General features: G+C 38.2%; 1 protein-coding gene across 2 annotated transcripts; it reads right to left on the reverse strand.

The window, feature by feature from the left end:
- Positions 1 to 527: 527 nt before the first annotated feature.
- Positions 528 to 24,095, reverse strand: hmga2 (high mobility group AT-hook 2). Of its 2 annotated transcripts, XM_046874355.1 has the most exons (6): positions 23,881 to 24,095; positions 22,018 to 22,104; positions 18,363 to 18,413; positions 11,148 to 11,211; positions 4,147 to 4,179; positions 528 to 2,103 (listed from the first exon to the last, which is right to left on the reverse strand). In XM_046874355.1, exons 1-6 carry the CDS (start codon positions 23,989 to 23,991, stop codon positions 1,988 to 1,990), a joined length of 462 nt encoding a protein of 153 aa, XP_046730311.1. In that variant the 5' UTR covers positions 23,992 to 24,095; the 3' UTR covers positions 528 to 1,987. The 2 variants fall into 2 exon arrangements, with proteins under 2 accessions (XP_046730311.1, XP_046730312.1); XM_046874356.1 differs by lacking the exon at positions 11,148 to 11,211 and having other exon boundaries at positions 23,881 to 24,093.
- Between the last annotated feature and the right edge of the window lie 1,352 nt (positions 24,096 to 25,447).

Here is a 25,447-nt window from a genome sequence, read left to right on the forward strand (position 1 = left end):
TAGAGTCATACAAGCTTTTGATCCATAAACAATTGAGTAAATCAGTACAAAACATATTCAAGTTAACTGATGTAAAACCGATGCCCCAGTTGCAGAGAAAGAAAAGAATTGTATTACATATAACAGGTAAATGAAAGTGTTAAAAAAAAAGGAAACAATAAAAAAACAGTACATATTCCCTTAGCTGCTTGGAATTCATCTTGGAATCCAATCACACCTCGGATTTCAGTCATCACCTGCCTGACTCTCACATATCATTTGCAGAGCTTCTCTGTGCCATCACACATTATCATTACAGGCATTCAGAGAAGGTTTTTTTTTACATTGGCACTCACTGCCATCCCCTGCTGAGTAATGAGTAGTTTATAGCAGCGTGTGTCTCACAAGCTGATTCGCTGGGTGAAGAAATCGGAGGTAGCTTTGATATGGTGAGGAGATATTTCATGGGCAACAGTGCCGATGGGATCGAAGCCCTGAAATCTTCCAAGGTCACTGTGCTTCATGTATCTTGTGTGTCTTGAGGTATAGTGTGGTTTCTTTCCTGTGAATTACGTTTTTTTTTTTTTTGAGGTTCAGTTTTTGAGTCAGAATGTGATGACATACTTCCCTTTATGTGAACGTATTGAATATTGTCTTTTTTAAAGCTATATTTTTACAAAAGAGATCAAACAGATTGAAACACAATAACAAATCTATACATGTAGTATGGTTAAGAAGATGCCAGGATTGTGTATGTACAGTAGATTGCGTCATGATTGTTCTGTAGTACTGTTAGAGACTTTTTGTGTCTCGTTTACATTTTGCAGGAGTACATTTTGTCTCGTTTTTTTTTAAGCTCACCACCGAAGACAGGCTGGGAAAACACACCAAACCAACTCTGTCTTTTTTGTCCCCCAACACAAAAAGAGGTCTGCAGTATTAAATTGAACAAACTCTGGGCTTATTTTAAGGCAAATATAGTAAAGCTTAATTGTGTTTTTAGTGAAGAATTTTCAATTGAGACTTTTTATGATCCAAATTTCATATTATTTGCCTTCAATTGTGACTTTTTATTACCCTGAAAAGCTCTAAAATACTATTTATTAACATCCTGTACTCATGTGCATGTGTAAATATTCACAATTTGCTTTATGGAGCTGCTCGATGATAAGGATTAGTGATAAGGACGTTCTAGTATTTGTACGCATTATACAAAGTCTACATAATTGCATTGGGGCGTTTTTGTACATAATTATTTTTCTTGTATTTTATTCTTTAGTGTATTTTATTCTGAGTACATTAAGCACAATGTTCTTCATTATTAGTGACACCAGACCATTTTTCTTTCATTTCAAGGTATCACAAAACTATATAACCTACAATTATAACCTCTCATAATAATATAATCTATAATATAATTTAACCTGGAATTTTCTCAGAGGTCAAGATAAAAAGCTGCATCTTAGATTGTTCTAAAATGTAATCGATAAAACCAGAATTGTTCAGTTTCTCCCCTGTCTTTGGTGGTGTGACACAGAAATAAAGGGCTTTCTCCATGTATGTGCGCTTGAGATGGAGTCGCTGTATCTGTTGGAGGCTCTACCACAAACTTTTCAAATGACTAAACCAGGTTTTCTTTCTCGTTTGCAGAATGCCTGAAATATCTGAGTGTGCGTGTGTGTGTGTGTGTGTGTGTGTGTGTGTGTGTGTGTGTGTGTGTGTGTGTGTGTGTGTGTGGCAAGAGCAACAGCAACAGCAGCACATCCAACATGGCTAAACCCTGCACCTCTGTGTTACAGCAGTTTGGAATGCGGAGTTGAGCAGAATCATAATTCTGCACAATGGTTGTGTTTTGTTGTTTTTGTTGTTGTGTTTTTGTGTTTTTTGCCCCGAGTTCATGCTATGAGGTTTTGTGTGCTGATCACAAAAACAAAACCAAAACAAAAGAAACAAACAAGAACAAACAAAAATTAACCTAAAAAAAAAAAAACCAACAACAAGGCAGTGGTCAAGGCAGTCTTTTCCCTTGAAGAGAGCTGACAGCTGGATGAGGTAGAGGTAAAATGATGTGGTTGTTTAGTCCTCCTCGGGCGAGCCCTCTGCCTCCTCCTCCTCCTCCTCTTCCTACAAAGCACAAACAACAGCCATTTACACACTCTAAATGCTGCCACTTTTGAGGGCTTTATTAATCAATCTTTAAATGCTCTATAGGAATGAGAATGAATGAGAGAGAAGGAGAGAGTGTGAGTGAGTGAGGAAAAGAGAAAGAACATGTGAGGGATCAGTCTTGGCTCTTTTCTGAACATGGGTATGTGAATGCTAACCCCTGCTTTCTGCGAAACACATGAACCATCCGCAGCTTTTCAAAATGACTATATATACAGTACAGACCAAAAGTTTGGACACACCTTCTCATTCAAAGAGTTTTCTTTATTTTCATGACTATGAAAATTGTAGAGTCACACTGAAGGCATCAAGGGCTATTTGACCAAGAAGGAGAGTGATGGGGTGCTGCGCCAGATGACCTGGCCTCCACAGTCACCGGACCTGAACCCAATTGAGATGGTTTAGGGGTGAGCTGGACCGCAGAGTGAAGGCAAAAGGGCCAACAAGTGCCAAGCATCTCTTTGGGGAACTCCTTCAAGACTGTTGGAAGATCATTTCAGGTGACTACCTCTTGAAGCTCATCAAGAGAATGCCAAGAGTGTGCAAAGCAGTAATCAAAGCAAAAGGTGGCTACTTTGAAGAACCTAGAATATGACATTTTTCAGTTGTTTCACACTTTTTTGTTATGTATATAATCCCATATATAATTCCACATGTGATAATTCATAGTTTTGATGCCTTCAGTGTGAATCTACAATTTTCATAGTCATGAAAATAAAGAAAACTCTTTGAATGAGAAGGTGTGTCCAAACTTTTGGTCTGTACTGTATATATATATATATATATATATATATATATATATATATATATATATATATATATATATATATATATATAATTGATAGGTAACTGAGGAATACTATCCCTTATATTAAGCATGGATCGATAGAAACATACTGTTTATATTGTTGGATTATAGATGGTTGTAAAGTAAATATAATGAATAACACTCATTTTTTTCTCCTTAAATAGGACAAGGCATTATAAAGAACAAAACAATGTAGTAGGTAAAAGTTTGAGCTATATGTGTACAATTGAAGTTGGACTACCAAAAAAGAACTGCAAGCGTTTAAATGTCCAGCAAACATCTCAATCTGTGATCAATTATGAACTCAGATGATAAAATTGTAAAGCTGTCATTTCTATTTTAAGTGAGTAGGCCATGCTTAACTTGGGGTTAAAACAAAGCTACAGGTATATATGTGTGTGTTTGTGTGTGTGTGTCTGTGTGCATTAGGGCTAAAGCTCCTGTTGCCAGTGCTCATCATTGCTTGTACATTCCCACACAGCAACAAATCAGGCTGCTGTTATGCATTCCCACCGTAAAATGGTTCGCACCAGCGAACAAAGGAGGGGAGAAAGAATTTCTTACCTATTCATTACTTTCCATAGGTAACTTCCCACACTAATAAACACAACCTCTGTTTGCATACATCCTTTAATTTCTCATTTTAAATTATTTGAAGGCAAAGAAATTTTTATCATCCTATTTCTGAATTCAGCTGATGCGTTCATTTAAATTCATATTTGTCTTTAATGCATTAAAGTAAGGACTATTATCTAATCATTTAGGTCAGATTTTAATATCAATCAGTGAGGACACAAGAAAATTATATATCAGAAATCTTTCACTTTATTCACTGCAGTTAACATTAAATTGACACTAATATTTCACCTTGTGGGTCTCTGGTTAAAGAAAAAGTTACACTGTTAAGTAAGAGTCTTGTAAATGTAAAAACATGAATAAAAGCCTAGAACAATCTCCTCTGACGTAATGACATTGAGTTTCCAGCCTCATTTTAGACAAACTGTGTACATTGTACTGTGTACAGCTGAGCTATATACAATCTCATGCTTTGAAATAGGTGTGAGAGTTGTGTGTGTGTGCGGGATATTCTAAAAACAAATCTTTTGGTTACATAAAAACTGAAGTAGAGTGTGAGAGCAATTAGATAATGCATGTACAGTGTAAGCATAAATATAATAATTTTGGTTACATACCTGAGCAGGCTTTTCTTGGACCACTTGTTGTGGCTGCAAGAGAAACAAAAAGAGAAATGGTTATATATTTATTTGTTTGTATTTATAATTTTATCAAAATCATTTATCATTTATCATTCCACAATTCGTAGCACTGGTAGTTTGTTCGTACAGAGAAAGGCTGTCTACCAAATAGAAGTGTACCCATCACTACCAACATTACCCACACCTAAAACTCCTAAACCCTAGCACCTAACCTTAAATTAGACAGGAAGGGGGCCAAAACACAGCAGAGCCTTCATAGTGGGCAAATGGGTGAGTGAACAAAGCGCAGATTGTGCCCTCCTAGTGTTACATCACACCCACTAAGCACTGCCACCCCACCGGAAGGGGCTTTAAGACTCTAAGCAGACAGCTGAGCAGTCTTCTGCTCTTCCAGAAACAAAAAAAAGCCCTGAGAGTCCCTTGTGTTTGCAACTAAAGCTAGCCACTGCAAGAACACACACACACACATACTACGCTGGATTGTTTGGAACAGCTGGTGTATTTTGTGCCAGTTCCTGCCAGAATGCTAGCAGGCTGTAACGTAGTAAATGTCAGCACCGGATGGACCTGAGAGTAGAGTGTGTGTTGATAAAGGGAAATTGAGACGAAGGAGTAAGCAAATTCAAGCTGTGGAACTGTCAAACAACAATTCAGATACTTGATAACCACCTCTTTGTAGACAAATAGCTCCAATAATTGTGTCTGTGTACTAAAAACTAATACCAGATTTTATCATGGTTAATGGCAGTTATCATAATTATAGTCTGATTCATTTGTGCAATATAGAATTATAGGTCACGTACAAGCTGATTTGCAAAACTAGCTGCTCTTAGCTGCTCTATTTGTACACATTGTCTTGGAAGATACATTTTATCAGTACATTTTCTCAATTTAACATCAGGAAAATAAAATTTAAGATAATTGTGTTAATAATAATGGCAATTGTGCACTAGAAACTTTATTGTGGAGATAAATTAGCAATGTGCATATATGAGAAGTTTATGTTACTATGTTAACTCTAACTGAACTGTTTTACCACTCAAGAAACTAAATATTTTGTCTTTTTATACATCAAACTTGAAAGTGGCTAAAAGGTAAATTTTCCTCAGTCAAAAAGAAACCTGAGTGGGCAAAACATACAGTTACATATTAGAAGGCTGAAGTGATAATAGACCTTCAGTGAAGGCTACTAAAATAAAATGGTTTGGATACAAAACATTCGAGAAAATTTTTAAAAACTTGTCTCAAAAGTCATTTTATGCGTTTTACTTCTTAACACCTCTATAAACTTGCCGTGGTAAATCTCCATGTGAAGAGTAAGTTCCCACAGCTCTCTTCCCCATCACTGACTGTGGAATGTAGCTCAGGACAAACACTATTTGAAACCAGAGCTCTATAGGTAGAGAGGCCCCTCATTTTCTATGGCTCAGAATGTTCCCTCCACCTCCTTCCCTGCTGCCCCATCTGCACAAAAGGGGAAATCTTGGCATTGTCTTTCACAAGACTGAAGCTCTACTTTGAAGTCGCTTGGAGCTGACACTCTGGGTGCTGGTTTAAGATGTGGGCCAGAGCTGAGTGGGCCTGGTGACCTTGGGACCCCCCCAATGTACCACACACACACACACACACACACACACACACACACACACACACACACACACACTGTGTGCAGCCCAAAGCTAAAGGAACCAGAGATGTGTTCCCAGAGAAGGAAGAGATCAGCAGAAGGAGCCCCAGAGGCAACTGCCCCATCAGTGTTGAAACTCAACCCCCGAGAAAGAATGCAGTCTATTCCCCCACTCTCCCTCCTCTGCTACCCAGCTATCTTTGGAAAGCCCTTCCCAGATCGACTTCCTTTCGAGATAATGCAGTACAAATCAATTGTCATTCTGGCACTCGTCTTGAATGCAGGCAATCCTGTGATGAACTCCACATGGCACAGGGCATTGGCTCTCCACCAAGCTGAAATACATATCCCATTATATTACTGAGGATAACTGACACTCTTGGTAAGATGAGTTGGGTTATTTTGATCCTGCCTGACAGAACAAAAAAAAGTATTTTCTATTTCTGTCCAGGTTGTAAATTCAAGGGTTAATAATTTCCAAGTTAAGATGTCTTAATTACACATTTTAATGGGAGCCATTTCAGTCATGACAAACAGGCAAACACTGGTCAATAAGTGTCCAGTGGTGTTACAGTTACACATTTCTCACAGCCCCACACTCCTCCCTAACTGATCGCAAGAGGAATGACATTTCAGACAATAGCTAATTAACTTGTGAGAAAATGTACTCTTGCAATTTAACATGGAGGAAATTGGTGTAACCTGAGATCAAAAAACACAGTCCTCATTAAACAAATGAACACCAAAATTGTCTTTTGTATCTAATAATGTTCTTAGGGCTTTATGAATTACTAGACACTTACTAACATATTTGCAAGTCAACACTTGTTTATGTAGCTTTTAAAGCTGTAATTTTAGATTTTTGTCACCATTGCTGAGAAACCATTGATCAGGTATAAATCCCATGTAAGGTGGAATTACGTGATATCCGTACCATTTTACCAGTTGATTTTTGTAGTTAAGACTGAACCTTGTAGGGGCAAAATATTAAATATAATTTTATTTGTCAATATAAAACATCTATGCCAATAATAAATTATGTTATATAATATAATATATGTTAGTTAAGCATTAGGTATGTAAACATTCAACATTCCAATACTTTTCACATATATATATATATATATATATATATATATATATATATATATATATATATATATATATATATATATATATATATAAATAACTGAGGCACAGAGCAAGACACCAAAATTGTATTTTTAAACTGTGTATATTACCCATTGTGTATATGCATTAGAGTTTTTCAAATATGTACAAAATAAATCTATGTATCAACACTGAATTATAATATAGAAATTTGCACTCTGCGCTATGGTTAGTTTACGCTTTGGTCATTTTACTGTCATAGTGACCAAAGTTTTTTCAGGAGAATTAAGATTTGAGATTCCTTTTTTTGCCCATGCCATCTGACATGCCATAGCCTGATTTCCCAGCTTATAGTGTTTTGCATGCCTTGTCACAACTGCTTGGTGGATGGCTGAAACATACACACCATGCTCAGGAATGATAACATCAAAGAAAGCTCACCAGAGCGATGGGGTAAAAAAAGAAAAAACAAAAGAAAACATATCACTGCTTAGTTCATGCTAAAGGCCGCTTTGCTTTAACAAAAAAAAAAACAACAACATGCAGACAACAGTGACACTCTCCTTCAATGGGCACAAAAATCCTCCACAGTTCTCAGCAGAGCACTTATGTTTGTCAAATGAATAAAGCAAAACAAGATAAGTGAGCTCTTCAACAGCCAGTTAACTCTCATCTGCAATGACGGCCCCCTTCTCAAGTTTTGACAAAACAGGATAATCAGTTTGTCACCCCCTCTCCAGATGACGAGACAGGCATGAACTTTTCCAGGCACATTTTGTGTGGGTGTAGCTTTGCTGGCAATAAAAACCTGTCCATCTCTTTCACTATTCCAGTGCATGAAGAAAAAGCAAGGAAAGAGCAGACCTCCTACTGTTCTTCTGCTGTCAATAGTTTTACCCCTCCCTGTGAAGTGGTAGATCTTCACTTTAGAATACCTTGGCAATGATTCATGCCTCTTGGATTTCAAAGAATTTACGAGTCAATTCTTGTGTAATCTTGCCTTGTCCTCTGTGTGTTCTCAGCGCATGCTTTTTGAACATGTGACAACTCATTGAATTGGTGGCAAACTTGAAGACACCCACATTGTGGGTCGCTTGAAGTCCATATTTGCCCAGCTTTCTAATTTAATAAGGGTGAAGATAGGCATGTGCAAAGGTTGCACAAAGGGATTATGCAAGGGTATAGAGGTACAAGTAATGATTAGAAGTTTCTGACTTATGAAATAGTGAGATGATAGTCATTGAACTTGCAAGTGCAAGTCTTAGCAGCTCTAGAGAAGAGCATGCTGGAACAGTTTGAAGCCGCACACTGCACAGAGCAAAAGGAAGCATTCTCACACTGGGTATTTAGGTATTTGTTGTCATTGATATCAGAACTTCAAACAAAAAGGTCTGGCATATTGAATTAACACTTTTTTAATAAAAAAAAATAATCAATGAGTACATTTTCATCTATCACAAGATATTTTTCCACTGTTCTCCAGGCAACATTTACTATCTGATTAAGTGGTCACATGCCTCCTCAGATGTGTAACTTATCATCACACTAATGACCTCTGCATACATGATGTCAAAAAAGTTTAATTAACAGTAGATAGAGAGTGAGAGAGAGAGAGAGAGAGAGAGAGAGAGAGAGAGAGAGAGAGAGAGGATGCCTTCCCAACCACAGAAATAGCTGCTCCTGACATGGATGGCTTGTGGTGCTCTACCATTGATAGAGTGAAAGATTTTCTTAAAATGATTATTATTTAAATAATAAATATAATAATAAATATATTATTCTTTTAAAACATCAACTCCCAATACTTTGGATTTGTGACGCAGGCTGCTATAATCAGCTGTGGTGGATGATGTATACTGTAGTTTTCTTTAGACTCTAAATGTTATCACATTATTAAAGCATGCCAATTACAAACAGAAACTCGGTAATACTGTGCAATTATTGAAAGATTTTTTTTTATTGTAAAGAGACCACACATTTTTCCCTTGCGCTAATAAAATAGAGGACAAAGTCTAGAAAGCACGAGTGCAGCTCATGTTCACTTTAAACTGAGAACACATGGTTTGTGTTTGCGCAAAAATCTTTTTTTTAAAACATAGCCTCTCCTTAGGGCCGCTGACAAGAATTCCACAAAGACAGGAAAAATAAAAAACACTGCCTGATTTGATGAGGCAAACCTATCCAAGGACTCCCTCAGTCGAGGCAGACCCCACGGACGAGCCACCCAGTAACTAAGTCCCTCCCCTCCCCCACCACTTCTACGAATAAAGGCCACATGTTAAATTAAAGTAAAGGTGGAAATGGAGAAAAGGAGCCAGGCATCTCCCGGGTGCAGGGGTGGCACAACGTCAGCTTTGTGATTTCTTTTGGAATGCCTTCACTATTACGGCTGATCCTGAAAAGGTTCTACAGCCAGGAAATCCAAGCCCTCCACAGCCAACAAACCTCCATCCAACCCTCCATTCCTCTCTTCTCCATTTCCCAATCAACCACACTCCGCTACCAAATAGTACTATGAATGGCACCTATCAGAGTAGAGCTAAACCCAACGATTAGGGGAAATTGCCGAAGGGCCCATTGTAAAGGAGAAAAATGTCTGCCAGAGTGAGGAATGTGGAAAATTCCTGGCAGGACAAGCAGTCTTTTGTTAAGATTTTTTTTCTTTTTTTTTAGGAGGGGGTGTTCTGGAGGGAAAGAAAGGCGCAAATTGGATCTTCTCCGTTTAGGAGCCTCTGCTGTTTGAAGTGAAATCAGTTCCCAGAGTTTTTCAAAGGGGAGCGGGGTCATGGGCAGCACTATAATTCAGGTTTAAGTTAAGTTCCACACAATTTAAGTTTTTGTTGTCATGAGGGTTCCTATTAAGTCTTATTGGATCAAATAGTGTATCTCGTAATCATTTTTAGTTCCTTGCCATTTTAATTGGGTTTTGTTTTTTTGCAGGCTGTCAGTCTCTGCAACACAAATCCTGTGTTGTTATTGATAGCTGTGCAAGTTATTCATAGCTACCTATATACCATATAAGAGACCATATGTTCTTTGAACTATAAGATGCAGTTGTGGTTTTGTTCAGGAATAAGGTTTGGAGGAATAAGAGTTGAGTGGGAGAGAATCCATAAGGAGCAGACATCTCCACCCTTAGTAAGCTGAATGATGCAGATGTTGTGGATTAACCTGTGTTTCCTGGAACAACTCATGTTCTGTGTCCTATTGGCAGTGGCAAAAATATGCTAATAACATGAATCCCCACTATGTTTTAATAGAATCTGAAGAACAGCAGAAGTGTGGTGGGAAACATGGGGGAAAAAAACACTATTTAGCAAAGGGTGCTATGTTTACTTACACAATGTCTGTCTTACAGCAGGGCATACTGGATGAGCCCAAAAGCTCAATGGCTGATTTTCTACTTTTTTATTTGAGCGTGTAAATCTTTATCCTTATTTCTATTTGTCTTGTTTAGTGAAGGCTCATTTTGCTTGTTTCCCTCGACTTTTTTTCTGTGTAACTCAATCTTTCTGTGCATTAATCACAGTAGCTACACACACTGCAGCTGACTAACTAACTGTCTGTATTTTCGGTTTGGAGTAGGAGGTGAATGCTTTGAATCTCCTGCTTTGCACTGCCACAAGAGTGTGAAATTTTGTGTATCTCTATGATTGTTTCTTCTTCTCATGATCGATTTTTGATAATATCATTATTTTAGTTTCTATAGTCTTAAAAATGCTATTGAACATGTAAATACAAGTTTGTTACATCAATACATTTTTTTAAGGACATTTTCTGTGTACAAGGCTCTGCATAAAAGACATCAGTGAAAGAATTCACAACAGCAGCCCTGTGTCAGCCCAGCAATTCCCCAACAGGAAACAGAGGCAGCACATGAGGGGCCTTAAACTGATAGAGGCAATGGATTGTGTAGACTACCATCAATAATGCAGGCCACATACCTTTCCCTGCTCTTACAAACATAGTTGCCACCCCTGTTATCCCTTTCTCTGCCTCACTTCCTTTTCTCACGTCAACACAACACATATGAACACTGACTATATAACATAACTGGATGAGTGCATTCATGTTTGGTGTAGATAGTACGAGCGCATCTAATAACAAAGTGCTTGTCATGGATTCGTTCTTTTGTGCAAATGAAATAAATAGCACCACTAACTGTCACAGGACAGTTCACATACACATATGAAGTAAAGGCTGTATACACATATGAAGTAAAGGCTGATTTCGTTCTCACCCAGACTGTAGATTAACACAACCTTGTACAATCTTGTCAGATGATTACACAGAGGTAAATGCCTCTGTGGAAACAATAAAAACGATTCATTGATTAATAATTAACTTTAAATGTATAAATGACAGAATCTGACCAAAGACAAAACATAATATATTCTTAACAAAAAGCTAGAAACTTAAAAGCATAAATGGTGCAACCTTTTATTCAGTGTTTGTGTACTCCTATGTGTTTACATAACAGTTTTATGCCCATAGTGAAGGTTTACTAGGTCTCCCTTTCGATATCATGGCCAACTGTTAGCAATCACGGGTTTTAGGGTAAGATGGAAAATCAGCCAGTGAAAATCTAAATAGAGTCCTGCAAATGTCTGATATGGACAAAGAGCTCACACTCTACATAGACCATCTGGCAATAAATTCAGCTCTAAATCTATTGCAGGATGGAAGGTACAAGAGAATAAATATTGGGGGAAAGCCGGCAGAATAGACAAAAAAAAAACTCAGAATGTAGGAAAGAGCTCAAGGTGCTCACAGGTTATAATGCTGACTCTCACAATCATTCAGTGCACAGGAGCTAATTGCATAGCTAATATGATTTGTGCTGCTTATTGCTAAATTATCCTAAGTGCAGATAATTTAAATGATTTCGCAAATCAAAATTGACCCAGTGGAGGCCAACATTCCTACTTATGCAGCAAAAACCAGGGTCCAAGTGGTCCTTGTGGCGAAAGAGACCACAGAAATAAAATAACTTATTATACAGGTCTCATCCTTGTTTATGTGTTTAAAAAAGCTCGAGATTACTGCCACCCCTGGCTGGCAATAATACAAAAAATATGAGGCAGGATGTCTGGGTGGAGAGTGACACCAACAATTGTGCAGAGCTCTGAGCTTATGTATGTAAGTAATTAATAGCTGGCATATGATTTTTTCATCATCTACCAAATCAGTGATTTTTGCTCACACAGAGCACAGAGAGTCACAGATCTGCCATGCTTCTGGGTTAACTACAGATCACTGACCAGAAACCCCAATGGGGTAAAGAACTCTTAAAACAAAATATATTTTATATTTATAAATAAACATTTTTGATTTTTTGACACCGAATATATATATATATATATATATATATATATATATATATATATATATATATATATATATATATATATATATATATATATATATATGTGTGTGTGTGTGTGTGTGTGTGTGTGTGTGTGTGTGTGTGTCAAAAAACAAAACAAAAAATAAGGTTTTCACACTTTGGCAGGGACTGAGGGTTTTCCAAGCTATTTCACCAAGCTTCGAGAATCCCAGTCCCAGCGCTCATCTACTCCACTGATCCGCCTCCTCCCCACTGCCGGACTCTCCCTCCCATTTCCCTGAGCTCTAATTCTGCTCCTCACCACCTGCCAACATTGTTTGTCCCATAGCCAAGAGCAGCACAGCCTTGTGTTAGATGAGAGTACTTCCTTTACGCCCCCATCCGCCCACACCCCACGCCCCCTGTTCATTCATTTACTTACTCTTCTGCCTTTTGCAAGGTGTAGGGGTCTCACTGGTGTTAGATTTGCTATGACTTATGTCTCCCTGCATAACTTGAATTGGCATTGGCTTCATTTCAAGCAGAAGGTGAAAGAATTTTATGGCTATAGGTAATCACCATGTATGGTGTCTGTTCCTTTCACTTATACCCAGACTCAGTTGTGTTTGGGTGGCTGATTTACTAAAGGGTAGAGTAGTTCAGTGGATGTAGTTGAGGAAACTTATTGAGGAAAATGGAACAAAGCATCTGGTGATTGAAAGGGCACTTTAGATCAAGATCTTGTCTTATACCTCATATCAAAGGAATTCTTGGCAATAAAGGCTGCTGATGGCTTTCTTATATCCATTCTTAGGTTATTTGTCCTGGTTGTATGGTGGCAGCACTGTTTCTGACAGAGCGACTTATATGAGAAAACACAATGAGTTAAAAATGAATTGTTCTTGCCCCCTCACCATTTATTTCCATGGAAACAAATAGACAGGTTGTGTGCCATGCGGTCAAGTGCTAAAAATTCAACAGTGACATTACTAGCAAGTTAGGGGGGGTCGAAAAGCCCAGGAAAGAGAGAAAGCGCTTCCCTCTCCACTGTAGTTTTGCTTGCTTGGTGAGGAAACCAAATGCATAAACCTCAATGGACAACAGCCAGCTGGCAGCATGAAAGGGGGAGCTGCTATGCACAACTGATTAATGCTAGCTGTTTGAGGACAAAGATTCTTCCTCACCCTGCCAACTGTGGAGCCTGTCCGCTTGGCACAGAGGACCTTGTCCATCTCAGCACCTGTGCAGGATGCACACTCGGAAAAGGAAGAGGGAGACTGTAAATCAGGGCTCTGGCATGCTTAAACAGAATGACCTAGCAGCACAGATGCTGGATTTGAGGACTTGTTAAATGCTTGTAAAAATTGCAAAACGCATGCCAAAACATTATAGGTTAAAAGGGAAAGGTCACCCTCTGAATCACTAGAATCATCAATGGTAAATTATCCCATGTCTAAGAATATGCTTTTGGGTGGTGAGTAAATGTGTGATGCACAGTGTGATGTTGCACAGGACAGAATCATATTGACATTCTATTCTAAATCAGCTTCTCAAGGTCTTGGCTAACACAGCTCTCTTTGCTTATCACCCTGGGGAGGAAAATTCCTATTGCTGCTTAGAAAACTTCTAAATATCAATGCCACCTGTGGAAAAAATGTCTTTAGTTATCCAAGAAATGGACAATAGTTATGTGACTCATATCCATCAACACTAGCGTACAATTCTATTTGCCTTTCCAGTTGCAACATGGTGTGAAAATTTAGAAACAAACAAAATCAGATTTGCAAAAAAGAAAAATTTCTACTAGACAATTGAAATAGAGAATACAATAAAGATTAAATTATTAGCGTCAAGTATTAGCACAGAATTATCGTAGAAATGTCATGCACCAATATGATCTCATGAGAATCATGCTTGAGCACAGTGTGTGTGTTTCTTTAATCCTGAGGTATTTGCTATTATATTAATGCATTTCTTTAAACTTTTATAAGAATATTTAAAATTCCTTCTCAAACTTTTTGATCTGAACATGCTGTAACAGCTCGCAAGATTGCTTTGTTTGAACATGTTACAAAGGGAGGACAGTGACTAGTGTGTTAAGAGGCTAAAGGAGGTATTGGGGTTTTCCTTATGATTTCAATTTCAAATTGTTTTTTTAACTTGCCGGCGAGACGTATGCATTCCTGGTCTCTTCTGGGGTAGATGTGGCTAAATACTACTTTCATTCCCTTCTGGTGGCCAGAGCCACCTTCTTCCATTAACCATTTAGGAGGGTTGGGGATGGCTGGTGGTGGTGGGGGGAGGCAAAGGAAAACATTCCAGTGGCCCCTTGTAGCTAAAAAGGATATGCTATAATTAGTTCCAGGAGGGCGAGTGGTAGCTGAATGAAGAAAGCTGGCTTGTTTATCCAGGAAAAGAATGGCAAGGCTTGACAAGTCCACTCTGTATATGTGGAGGCAGCCATGTGGCTATGGTGGATGCCTGCGCAATGCCAATTCATCTGTAACAAAATAAAGCTACCAAACAAATTATAACCCAGGCTGTTAAAGCAACACAGCCACCCATACATGGGGTCAGGTCTGTTAACATGCATTCCTTCAGTTCATTCATTTAAAAAAAGAGAGGATAAAGAAAACAAGTCGGTGCTCTGTCCCTGACTACACTATATAATGGGCAATTTCTGTGTGAGTCACAGCCCTTGAATAAATGAGACCCATCTACAAAAGCAGGCCTTGAAGTGGACACTCTCATGCTCTGATAGCAAGCTGCCTCCTTGACTCAATCTCATTCATAAACTTCGGTTCATTGTAGATGCTCACTCTGTTACCGGGGGTTAAAAGTACTGCCACGCCAGCTGACCACACAAGCAACTGCTCGTATTGCATCTCATGCAATGGGCTTCTTTTTCCCCCACCAACTAACTGTTTAATGCATAGCATGCACACTTATGGGCAGTCAATTTAAGGCTTTTTATTAGAAAATTATAAGATGTGATCATATGAGGCCATTACTGTAAAATGCTATACTAATTTCTTTTGTGCTGAAGGTTATATGCTGCTGTCTATATGTCTGGTACAAAATTTCAAAATTTTTACATTTAAAATCAGCTGCATTGTGCAACATTACTAAAGAATGTAGATTTTCTACAATTAGTTCATAGATCCACTGGAAAGTTTGAAATATTTGCTAAAGTAATGCAACGTAATGATTTTCCTGTCTGTGCAAGACGTATATATTTTATATATTATATTTATTTCATATTTTTTACATTTCATTTCATGCTTTGTTTGTCCAGGATGAACTGGCATCAATGTGTGTGTGTGTGTGTGTGTGTGTGTGTGTGTGTGTGTGTGTGTGTGTGTGTGTGTGTGTGTGTGTGTGTGTGTGTATGTGTGTGTGTGTGTGTGTTTGTTCACAGTAAATAGTTTTACCTGTAACATATAAGCATCTACCATGAAAGAGCAGCCGATCACGCCTCTGGGCATCAATCCAGAAAAGCCATGCAATAAACGTGACCCTTTTTATCAGGGCAGTCCAAAGTTTCTAGCAGTGGGTGGCAGCAGCAACAGTTAAACCCTCAAAAAAATGCTCACAGTGAAACGTCCATTATTATCCTACTCTGTTAGAAAAATTGCATTCTTTGGTGATATAGTAAGCCAGGCCATGCTTTTCTCCAGTACAAATGCAATTATTTTTAGCCATTTACTGATGAATCATTCAAACGTACAGGTCCAAGTTTCTATAATAACTATGAAAGCATGTGGCGATTATAAATTACTCAAGTGACCACAGCTACTGTAGAGATAGAAATAATACGTATTAAACTGATTAATTATCATATTATTCCACATATTTCACACATAAAACCCACCTCTTGAACTCATTTTCCACAAATTTTCAAGCATTATAAATCTACAGAATGTGCAGTGCATTGTCATTTATAAAGTAAACAAAATAACACTTCATTTCATAATTAGTTAATAAATGTAGATTTAAAAGATTGCAAGGCTGAGAGTGGGATGATTGTCAGAAAGTGACTCTGGTAACTCCTGAAATAAGCTTATTACACAAATGCTTAAAACATAAACAGATAATATAATGGGTTTTTTAAAAAAAGTAAAAAAAAAAAGAACTAATAATCAGAAATGTACTTTTATCTACTCATAACTGATAAGTGAATGCAAAATTTTGCCAAAACATTTAGATGGAAGGGTGGTGTTGCACTTTTTTTCTGCAAGTAGCTCACACAGAAATGCGACTAAGAATAGCTATCAGTATCAGCCAGTACCTAAACCATGTACTCCTACATGTACATGGTCTTTAAAAAATTGTCTGGATGCAGCCCTACACAAAACTTGTAGAAAGTTGGCCACTTTACTGTATTGCTACAAACTTACAAATTTGGAACATTTGGTTGTTTGGGGTTTTTTTCTGTTTGCATTTAAGATCTATATTGTTAGCATGGAAGGGTTAGGTTTTTATTATATAATGTTTTCACATTTTGGCTATGAACAACAACCAATTAAAGTGAGCTTTGAGTCAACGGGATTTCCATTTAGATTCCATAACATTGGTTATGGTATTAAAGAATTTGTATATTTGTCATTCTCTAAACAGTTTTTAATCCCTTGCACTGGCTTATTAATAAACTAGTTGAACAAAGATTCATGCAGCACCCAACACATCTGAAACTGAACCGATGCTATTGTTCTCATCATAGAAAACCACAAATGCATCAACAATACATGCGAAGAAAGAAAGAGAGAGGAGAGAAAAAGAGAGAGAGAGAGAGAGAGAGAGAGAGAGAGACAGAGACAGAGACAGAGACAGAGACAGATACATAGAGAAAAACTGACATACAAAATTTCCCTCATATCCGTTCAGTGTGCTCTCTCCCTGCAGGCTATCAATCTATCAAGGTGTCACTTACAAGCTGATAAACGTGTTTTTAAGCTGTCTACAGAATTGCTGACGTGTAGCTGTGGCCAGTGTGATGTCTAAACTGAAATCTAAATATTTTCTTTAACAGATAATACAAACATTTGTACAATCTCATTAAGCACTTGCTGACGAGCAAGCAAGCCATGGCAAGGCTGAGTGGAAGGCCTGTGGCAGTTTCCCAGGCACAGCCTTAAGCCTAGACAAGGATTAAATTGCAGTGATTTATAGCAATTCCACGTAAAAGAAAATCCTTCTATTTGTCAAATCTGACTCCTTAAATGCAATATATAGTTATAGAAGTTCTATTTAATACCAATTAATACAACTAACACTGTACAGTCAAATCAAATGTAGGAGATTAAGTTTAGTTGTTGTAAAACAAATTGCGTGTATAAAACATCATTTATAAAATATTCATAACATAATCTAATCATTTTTGTAGAGGGGGGCTTCCATAAGTGTAAACTAAATTCCAGAGGCCCTTGGTCATCTACATTTGTACTCGTATTCCAGCTATTCAGACTTTTAAATGTGTAAAATAATGTTTTGGCTACTTATTGGTGAAAACATTATTGGAACTTTTTTATCATTTTATCATTTATCATTGAATTATCATCCCATTTTTAATTAACATTGTTTATAGGACTACCTCCCCATATGAGTCCAGTGTCCAGTCAAAAAGGCTAATGACTATAATTATTCAACTTTAAACATGGTAATTTCCACCACTGAATAAAAAGCCTTACAGACCTGGCTATGTTTCTTGAACCCCAATTTAAGGACCATAGGATTAATATTCTTTGATCCACATAGAACTGCTGAAATAGCTTAGGCCAACACCCTTAAGCTCATAAATAATATCAGGACCGAAGAATACGCTTTGATATGAAATGTGTAAATGTTCTCCTGCAATCCCACTGTTTTTGTGAAACTGTTTAAAGTCATAAAGACATCACTCTTATATAACGAAGCTCATATCTAATGTGCCACGGAATATCTGCTTTAATTGTTAATACATGTAACCAACCAAATCAAAGCATTTTCACCATTCACATCTTCATGATAGGTGTATCTGAAGTTTAATCAGCTGTTCCGAATATTTCAAAATTCTTTTTGGGTATGGTGTAACCCTAAAAACTATTATTAAAATGTGTCTATAATCAAAACAAAGGAAAGTGTGCAACATACCCATTTCCTTGGTCGTCCTCTGGGTCTCTTCTCCCCTGTGGTTTCAGCTTTCTGTAAACATTAGTGACTGAATTAATACCCATTCAATTCTTCCAAATTCCAAGTATCTTTTTTGAGACATTTCAATTTGTATAGGGACATTTTAATACGTTGTGTGTAGCTTATTGTATGTTAGCGAAGTAGCAACAGAGGGTCTATGTAAGGTATATTGTATCTAGGTATCTGACAATTAGATGTCTGTGTATCTTGCAGCGTAATATTTCACTGAAGGAATTTTATGCGAATGTAAAGAGAGGACTATTATCGTCAGAGTCAGTGCTGAGATAAGGACCATAACAGACTGTTATGGGTTTTAGATCACATTAAGGACCTATTGGTAACAGCCAGGTACTGATATGGAATAACTCCAATTTCCTAAATGTCCTTTATCCATTTAAAAGTTGTCAAGCACCCATTTGAATCATCTAATTTGTCTTGCCCCATTTTGCCAGTTGCATCAGGGAAAACTGATTAACTAGTGTTTAGTAAGTATATATATTTGTACGGTTGAACGTTAGACCATATGCAATCTTCAATACCTCTCTTATGCTCTGTTCTTATTTGAAATGTGATTTACATTTAATTGACCCTCAAAAGTCAGAATGGATGCACCATATTAAGGTGCTACCTTGAAATCATCATTTTTAGACAATCAAGACGCGATGACACAAAAGCACCTTTGCATTTACCATACAGGCCTCAAGAAAGTCCCGCCGTCACAGTAGCTGTGGACGGTTAACAAGACAAGAAGCATCTCAATTATTGATAGAATATAAAGTGCTCTCCCAGGCTGCAGGGTTTTGTAATGCTGCACTCTGAAAGGAAACCCTATCAAAATGATAAAACATCGCTGAATTCTGGGAAGGGGAAGGACAGGTGTCAAAAAAGACTATGGTTCCTGAAGGCATAAAAAATGTTAGGGTCATCTTAACTGGCAGAAAGTGTTTTCGGTGTCATCGTTCTCATTCATAAATAATGATCTTGCTGCTGCAATACTTTTGAGAAACGTATCCCAACAAATCAAATATTTAAATCTAAAGTCTTTCGCATACATCTTTTAAAACAGAAATTCTAACCTTATATGTAACATACAGTATCAGCTCAATCTGGTTTGTACTTTAAAAAAAAAGAATAATATCACTACTGTCTTAAACTACTGGCTATGCATTGTTTAATTGTTTGTATTAAATAAGAACACTTTTAAAAAAGCCCTAAGCGTATGTAAAACTTTTGTGCAAGTGTCATAAGAAGGACACAGTCTCTTAGGGCTCACCCCAAGTCTGACCACAACCACCACTCAGCTGACCGCTTAGCCAGCTCATGCACCTTTCATGTGTCAGACACGGCATATCGAGTTCTTAAATGAGAGGATGGGTTACTTCATTTTGTGATTTGAGTGAACAGTTCTGTTAATCACTAGACTAATGCACTTCAACTATGCACCACAGTTCTAGCTCAGTCTAATACAAACAAATCAGCCCATAGGTCATCCACAGTTCTTTGAACTCTTTTTTTCTTTTGCTATCGCTATTTGTCAGTGTGTATCTATCTGCCTGTGTCTCTTTAACCAATCTGTGTGTCTGTACCCAGTTCTCAGTTCAGGTTGGTACATATTTAATCAGGATATTTAATGGTCTGTAAACTAAAACCCTTATCAATTAATCATGGTTTTGCATGTCTTGTCCGGCTTTGAAGCCTAGTCTTGTGTCCACAATGTATGCCTTTGCAGTCAATGTTGAGCCTTTACTCGCCCTTCCCTGACATGACATGTGTATGCTAGGCAAGGCCATTGCAGATTAAGGGGGTAGGTAGAGTCTGGGTGAATTAGACTTGCCCTGTCAGACCTTACATTGTAAGAGGAGGGTTTAAAATTAGCCCCCTGAGTCCAATGTATCAAGTTTAACAATGACTGCTCTATGGAAAATATTCCATCTCTTCATTAGAACCATGTAATGCAATGCATTGAGCAGATGATCTGAGTGTGTGGTTCAGAGCTAGCTTATGAATAACACTGTGTTAACAGCCAACAAGGTTATCTTTCTATATGATACAGTTTCTGGCATTCCTAATTCAGATGCTTATCATTTTTTTAATAGCACTAAAAATTTCATGATTATTTAAAGCTGTAAAGTGCAGCATTATTAACATTTAATTAATAAAATGTTTCAAATTGCATTGCGAAATCGGTATATCACACCTAGATGTGCAGAAAGTCAATTAACTCCACCTTAACTCTTTTCTTCTCCTATTCTTCACCCATCCACTCTATAACTGTTCAAACGATTTTTCAAGAAAGAAATGCGTCTTGTCTATATGCAAGGTATTGTCAAGTCACAGACATCACCCAGACCAGGCCCTTATTCGTGTTAAAGGGACCCTCAAAGGGAGTCTCTACTGTGTTTAGGTTACCCAGTGAAGCTATGCTCTGCCTTTAAACTGGTGATGAACACTTTATTTCAATCAGTATGACTTGGTGAAGATGATTAATTCTGGGTGGGAGAGCAAACTTTTTGAATAGTGTTTTGAGTTAGGGAATCCACTCCTTTTATCTTAGCAGATTTATCTGCTCACGGTTTATCATAACAATGCCAAATGAGATGAAACAGAATTACGCTGGCAGAAAAGAGCATGGCTTTTTCAAAGTGGGCCCAAGACTGTTTACAGTGGTACCTTAATGCGGAAGAGTGCAAGTCAGGCTGTCAGTGAGTCATCACCAGAGTTTGATCCCCTACCACCAGCAGATAAATGAAGACATCTAAACTCCCCCATGGCTCAGGGATAAGAATCACACACTAATACATCTAAACCAAGACTGCAACTAATGTTGAGAGAATTACCCATATACAACAGGCCAGACCCGACCACACAAAAACAGATTTCATCAGTGTTCAACAGTCAACCCTGTTTCTTTTTTTGGAAAGCTTTGTATGTGTGAATATGATTCAACAATATACGATATATATTATATACAATATTATATAATATAATAATATATAATAATTATATATATATATATATATATATATATATATATATATATATATATGTGTGTGTGTGTGTGTGTGTGTGTGTGTGTGTGTGTGTGTGTATTATTATTAATTATATAATATTTATATAATATTATATATATATATATATATATATATATATATATATATATATATATATATATATATATATATATATATATATATATAATTCTGCAAATAGAAATATAGTAGGTAGTACTTATGATGCAGGCATTACAGCAAATGAAGTGTCTTTCTTTGCATAAATGAATATGGATATGTGTGTGTGTCTGTGGGGTAGTGAATTAAAATGTGCAACAATGTGCTTACAGTAAAGCTTGGGTCAAACAATGAAGCATCAATTGCAGCACTAAAGAAAGCAGTTCCATACCACATAAATATGCACATTTTCACACACAGGCTTAAACTGATTAAAAAGTATTGATGTGAAAGATCTTCTTTGCTTACTGATACCCTCTCAGACATGGTGTGTACGAGCACATGCGTTAAAAAACCGTATAAGGAGTTTCTGAGATTCTGTGTATTTTCATACGCAATCACGGTGAATGAGATGCCACAGAGCTGTGCAGCAGTAGTGAGCACCCTACCTTCTGTGCTGCTTTGGAAGGGCCCTTGTTTTTGCTTCCCTTAGGACGTCCTCTGGGACGTTTGGGGACAGGCTCACCTGTGGGTTCCTGCAGGGAAAAGGCGGTAAACACAGCAGATGAGAACAGGAAACAAAGCTGTTTCCCAATCCGCCCCCATCACTAATTTCACTACCCACTGCTCTCAATTAGAAGACAAGTTCAGCATGTATGCATCAAAAAGCAGAACAAAGGTTTTATATGTTTTATGGCTGAGTATACAAGTATTAAAATGCGTTTAAATTGGTAATTATTGGAAATGCATAAATACACAATCTACAATGTTTTATATATAATATCAAAAGTATTTCATTTCCAAATAGAATAAAGAACACTTTGTCTAAAATGTTGCAATTTGCAAACTTTAACATTTTACTTTAATAATTAACTGTTAAGAAACGAAATTATTTAAAACAAAATACATGTCGACGTCAAATTATGGACACTTAGAAATATTACTTTATCTGATGGTTCATTTGGGTGATTAGGAGGTTCGGGGGAATGAGAATTTCTGTGTGTGTGTGTGTGGGGGGGGGGGGGTAAAAATAATCAATAAGGGTTAAAAACATGCATGGTGTAAAAACTCTTTTGAGATCATATATTTATAATATATGTATCAAATGATTGAGCAGAAATGTAGATAAATGTTTTTTTGAACATATCAGCTGGACGCAGGTTTTTGTTTGTTTGTATGTTTGTTTGTTTGTTTGTTTGTTTAGCGCGCCAGTTCTACCTCAATGGTCAAGTCCAAAGCTGCAGTATAACTTACTGTTTTTATGGTAATGTGTGGGTTTGCATGTAACTCCTCGTGTCTCCTACATGTACAGGCGACATCTAATTACAAGCGGAAGACTGACTCACAGAGAACCTTGAGACAGTGAATCACGGCTTTAACGTGCGCGTGGAATCATCCGTGTTCATGACAAAACTATGCTTAGATTTGTTGCATTAGAGAACGTGAGCAGGTTCTGAGTTGGTACAACGAAATCTAGAAGCAATGAAAAAAGGCGGCTATGCAACAGGTCCATGCAGAATAGTTCGCATGTGCGGCGCTTTATCTGAGCTGCAGAACGCCGGAGGTCGCGCCTCGGTCATGGGCGGCGTAAAAACAATTGTTAAAGACGCAACCTCCAACCGTAAAGTTTGTACACAATGGATAACTGAATAACTTCATCCGGCGGCATGCAATACGCTAATCTGTGATTCCAACGAACCATGAAAGAACACAAACTTCCACAAAATTACCGGCAGGCTCCATGCACCATTTACCAAAACTATTCAGAAGTGCGATGGTTTGTTTGTAGTTAAAAAAAAAAATTTAAGAATTTTTTTTTTAAAGAAAATAAAATTATATATATATATATATATATATATATATATATATATATATATATATATATATATATATATATATATATGTGTGTGTGTGTGTGTGTGTGTGTGTGTGTGTGTGTGTGTGTGTGTGTGTGCATGACAACTTTTGTTTTTGTTTTGTTTTGTTAAGAAACTGTTTGAATCATCAGTTTGATTTGCAGGACCCCGGTATTTATTGTAGCATCGCAAAATAAGGAGTTGCATTTACAAAGTTGTGCCCCACAACGCGTTTAAACCAAAATCTATTCAATAACATTATTATCCACATTGCTGTGCATTCATAATTTTAGATCAAATCAGCGCTGAATGCACGTGAGTTGCAGCCTACGTCCGAAATCGCACATATTCGTGTAATGCACGGGTGTGTGTCCGATGTGACCGAGGTTTCATTATTTATAATGCGGTTTAAGGATGTGTGCAGACTTGTAAAAAAAAAAAAAAAATTGCACTGACTTGCTGTGGCTTCCTGGGTCTTCCCGGTCCTCTCTTCGGAGGCTCGGCGGCCGGAGCAGGCTGCTCGCGGGATCCCGAGGCTTCGGCGGCTTCCTCACCGCGCGCGCTCATCGCAATGACTCAGAGCCAAACGGGGAAGTTCCTGTAGATCTGTGCTCCTGCAGAGCGCGCGCTCCGTGTCGCGCACCGGACGTCCTGCTTGCACAATTACGAGACGACGGCCGATGGAGGGGTGGGTGGGTTGGGGGATCCACTGTAGTCTGAGTAAAGATCTGAGAATAACGGTGATGAATAAACCAAGGCGGATAACAAGGCACGTTAAGGGGTGCAAAACTATGTAAAAAAAAAAAAAAAACGTGATCCTGGACTTGTCGCGATTTGCACGTGCTGCCCGTTTGAGTATTTGGCACTCGGGGAAAAGCGTCTCGTCTTAAGACTCGAGTGGGGGCGGGGGTTCGAGTGGAGGGAGGGGTGGCGCTGGTCATAAAAAGAGCGATCAGTGAGAATGCTGGACGAACCCGAGACATTTGCAGGCTGTCAGATCTGCGCGCCGCAGGACTCAGCGGAGTTCCCAACAAAACAAAACAAAAAACTTCAAGGAAAAGCTTTTGTACACGGGGGTCAGCTTAGGAAAAAACATTCCCCTTTTAAACGCATCTCTGTTGCCCACACGGAAACAACTCTACTAAGTGGACCGGGCTGTGGTATATATATTATTCAAAAAAAAAAGACGAAAATGACTTTTCCCGTGGGTGGATAATATGGGGAGGGAGGGAGAAATGGATGGATGCATAGAGGGATGGAGGGAGGGATGGATGGAGGGAGGGAGGGAGGAGGGGCACCAAGAGGCGCAAAAAGAGAGGGAGCAGAAAGTTGGGGGGGGGGGGGATGGGGGGCGTAGGGTTGTTGGACGACTGCCACAGAAAACATGAGAAATTCTGCGAGGAGAGACCACATCGAGGCAAACTCACGTGTCCAGCACCATTCATGTAACTGGACTCGGTCCAGTGGGGTTTAAAGAGACGAAGAGAAAACGCAGGTTTTGATAGTGAATAGTGAATATTAAAGAGTGGCGTGTGGATGCAGTGATACAGTAATGGTAACTCGATCAGACTTGGTTTAAGTGGCTCATTTTCATTCATAATTGAACAATCAGATCACGGATTGGGGAGAGAAATTGATTAATTAATAATCACATTTTTTATTGCACATATTCACGCTTATGAAGCCACTACTAATGATAAAAAAACCAAAGTTGCATTCAGCTTTGGTGCTTCAGCTCGATTATGCAGCTGCATGTGTGCATGGAGTGAAACTCGTTCACGGACCTCCAGCAGTCGGTGGGCTTTGAAGCGGCCCCGCCCACCGGCGCGCGGCGAGATCAATTACACAAGAACAACAGGGCCTGAGAATGAAGTGCCTTACGTGGAGGCCCTTTCCCACGATCTGACCGAGCCTGCCTGACAACAGGGGGGGGGGACGGCAAAAGTCCTCCCCTAACCCTCTCCACACCGAGGAGAAATAAATTAATAACCAAACCCCTAAAACCAAGAGGAAACATATTCAG

This window comes from Silurus meridionalis, chromosome 18 (genome assembly GCF_014805685.1).
Source record: "Silurus meridionalis isolate SWU-2019-XX chromosome 18, ASM1480568v1, whole genome shotgun sequence".
Taxonomy (NCBI): domain Eukaryota; kingdom Metazoa; phylum Chordata; class Actinopteri; order Siluriformes; family Siluridae; genus Silurus; species Silurus meridionalis.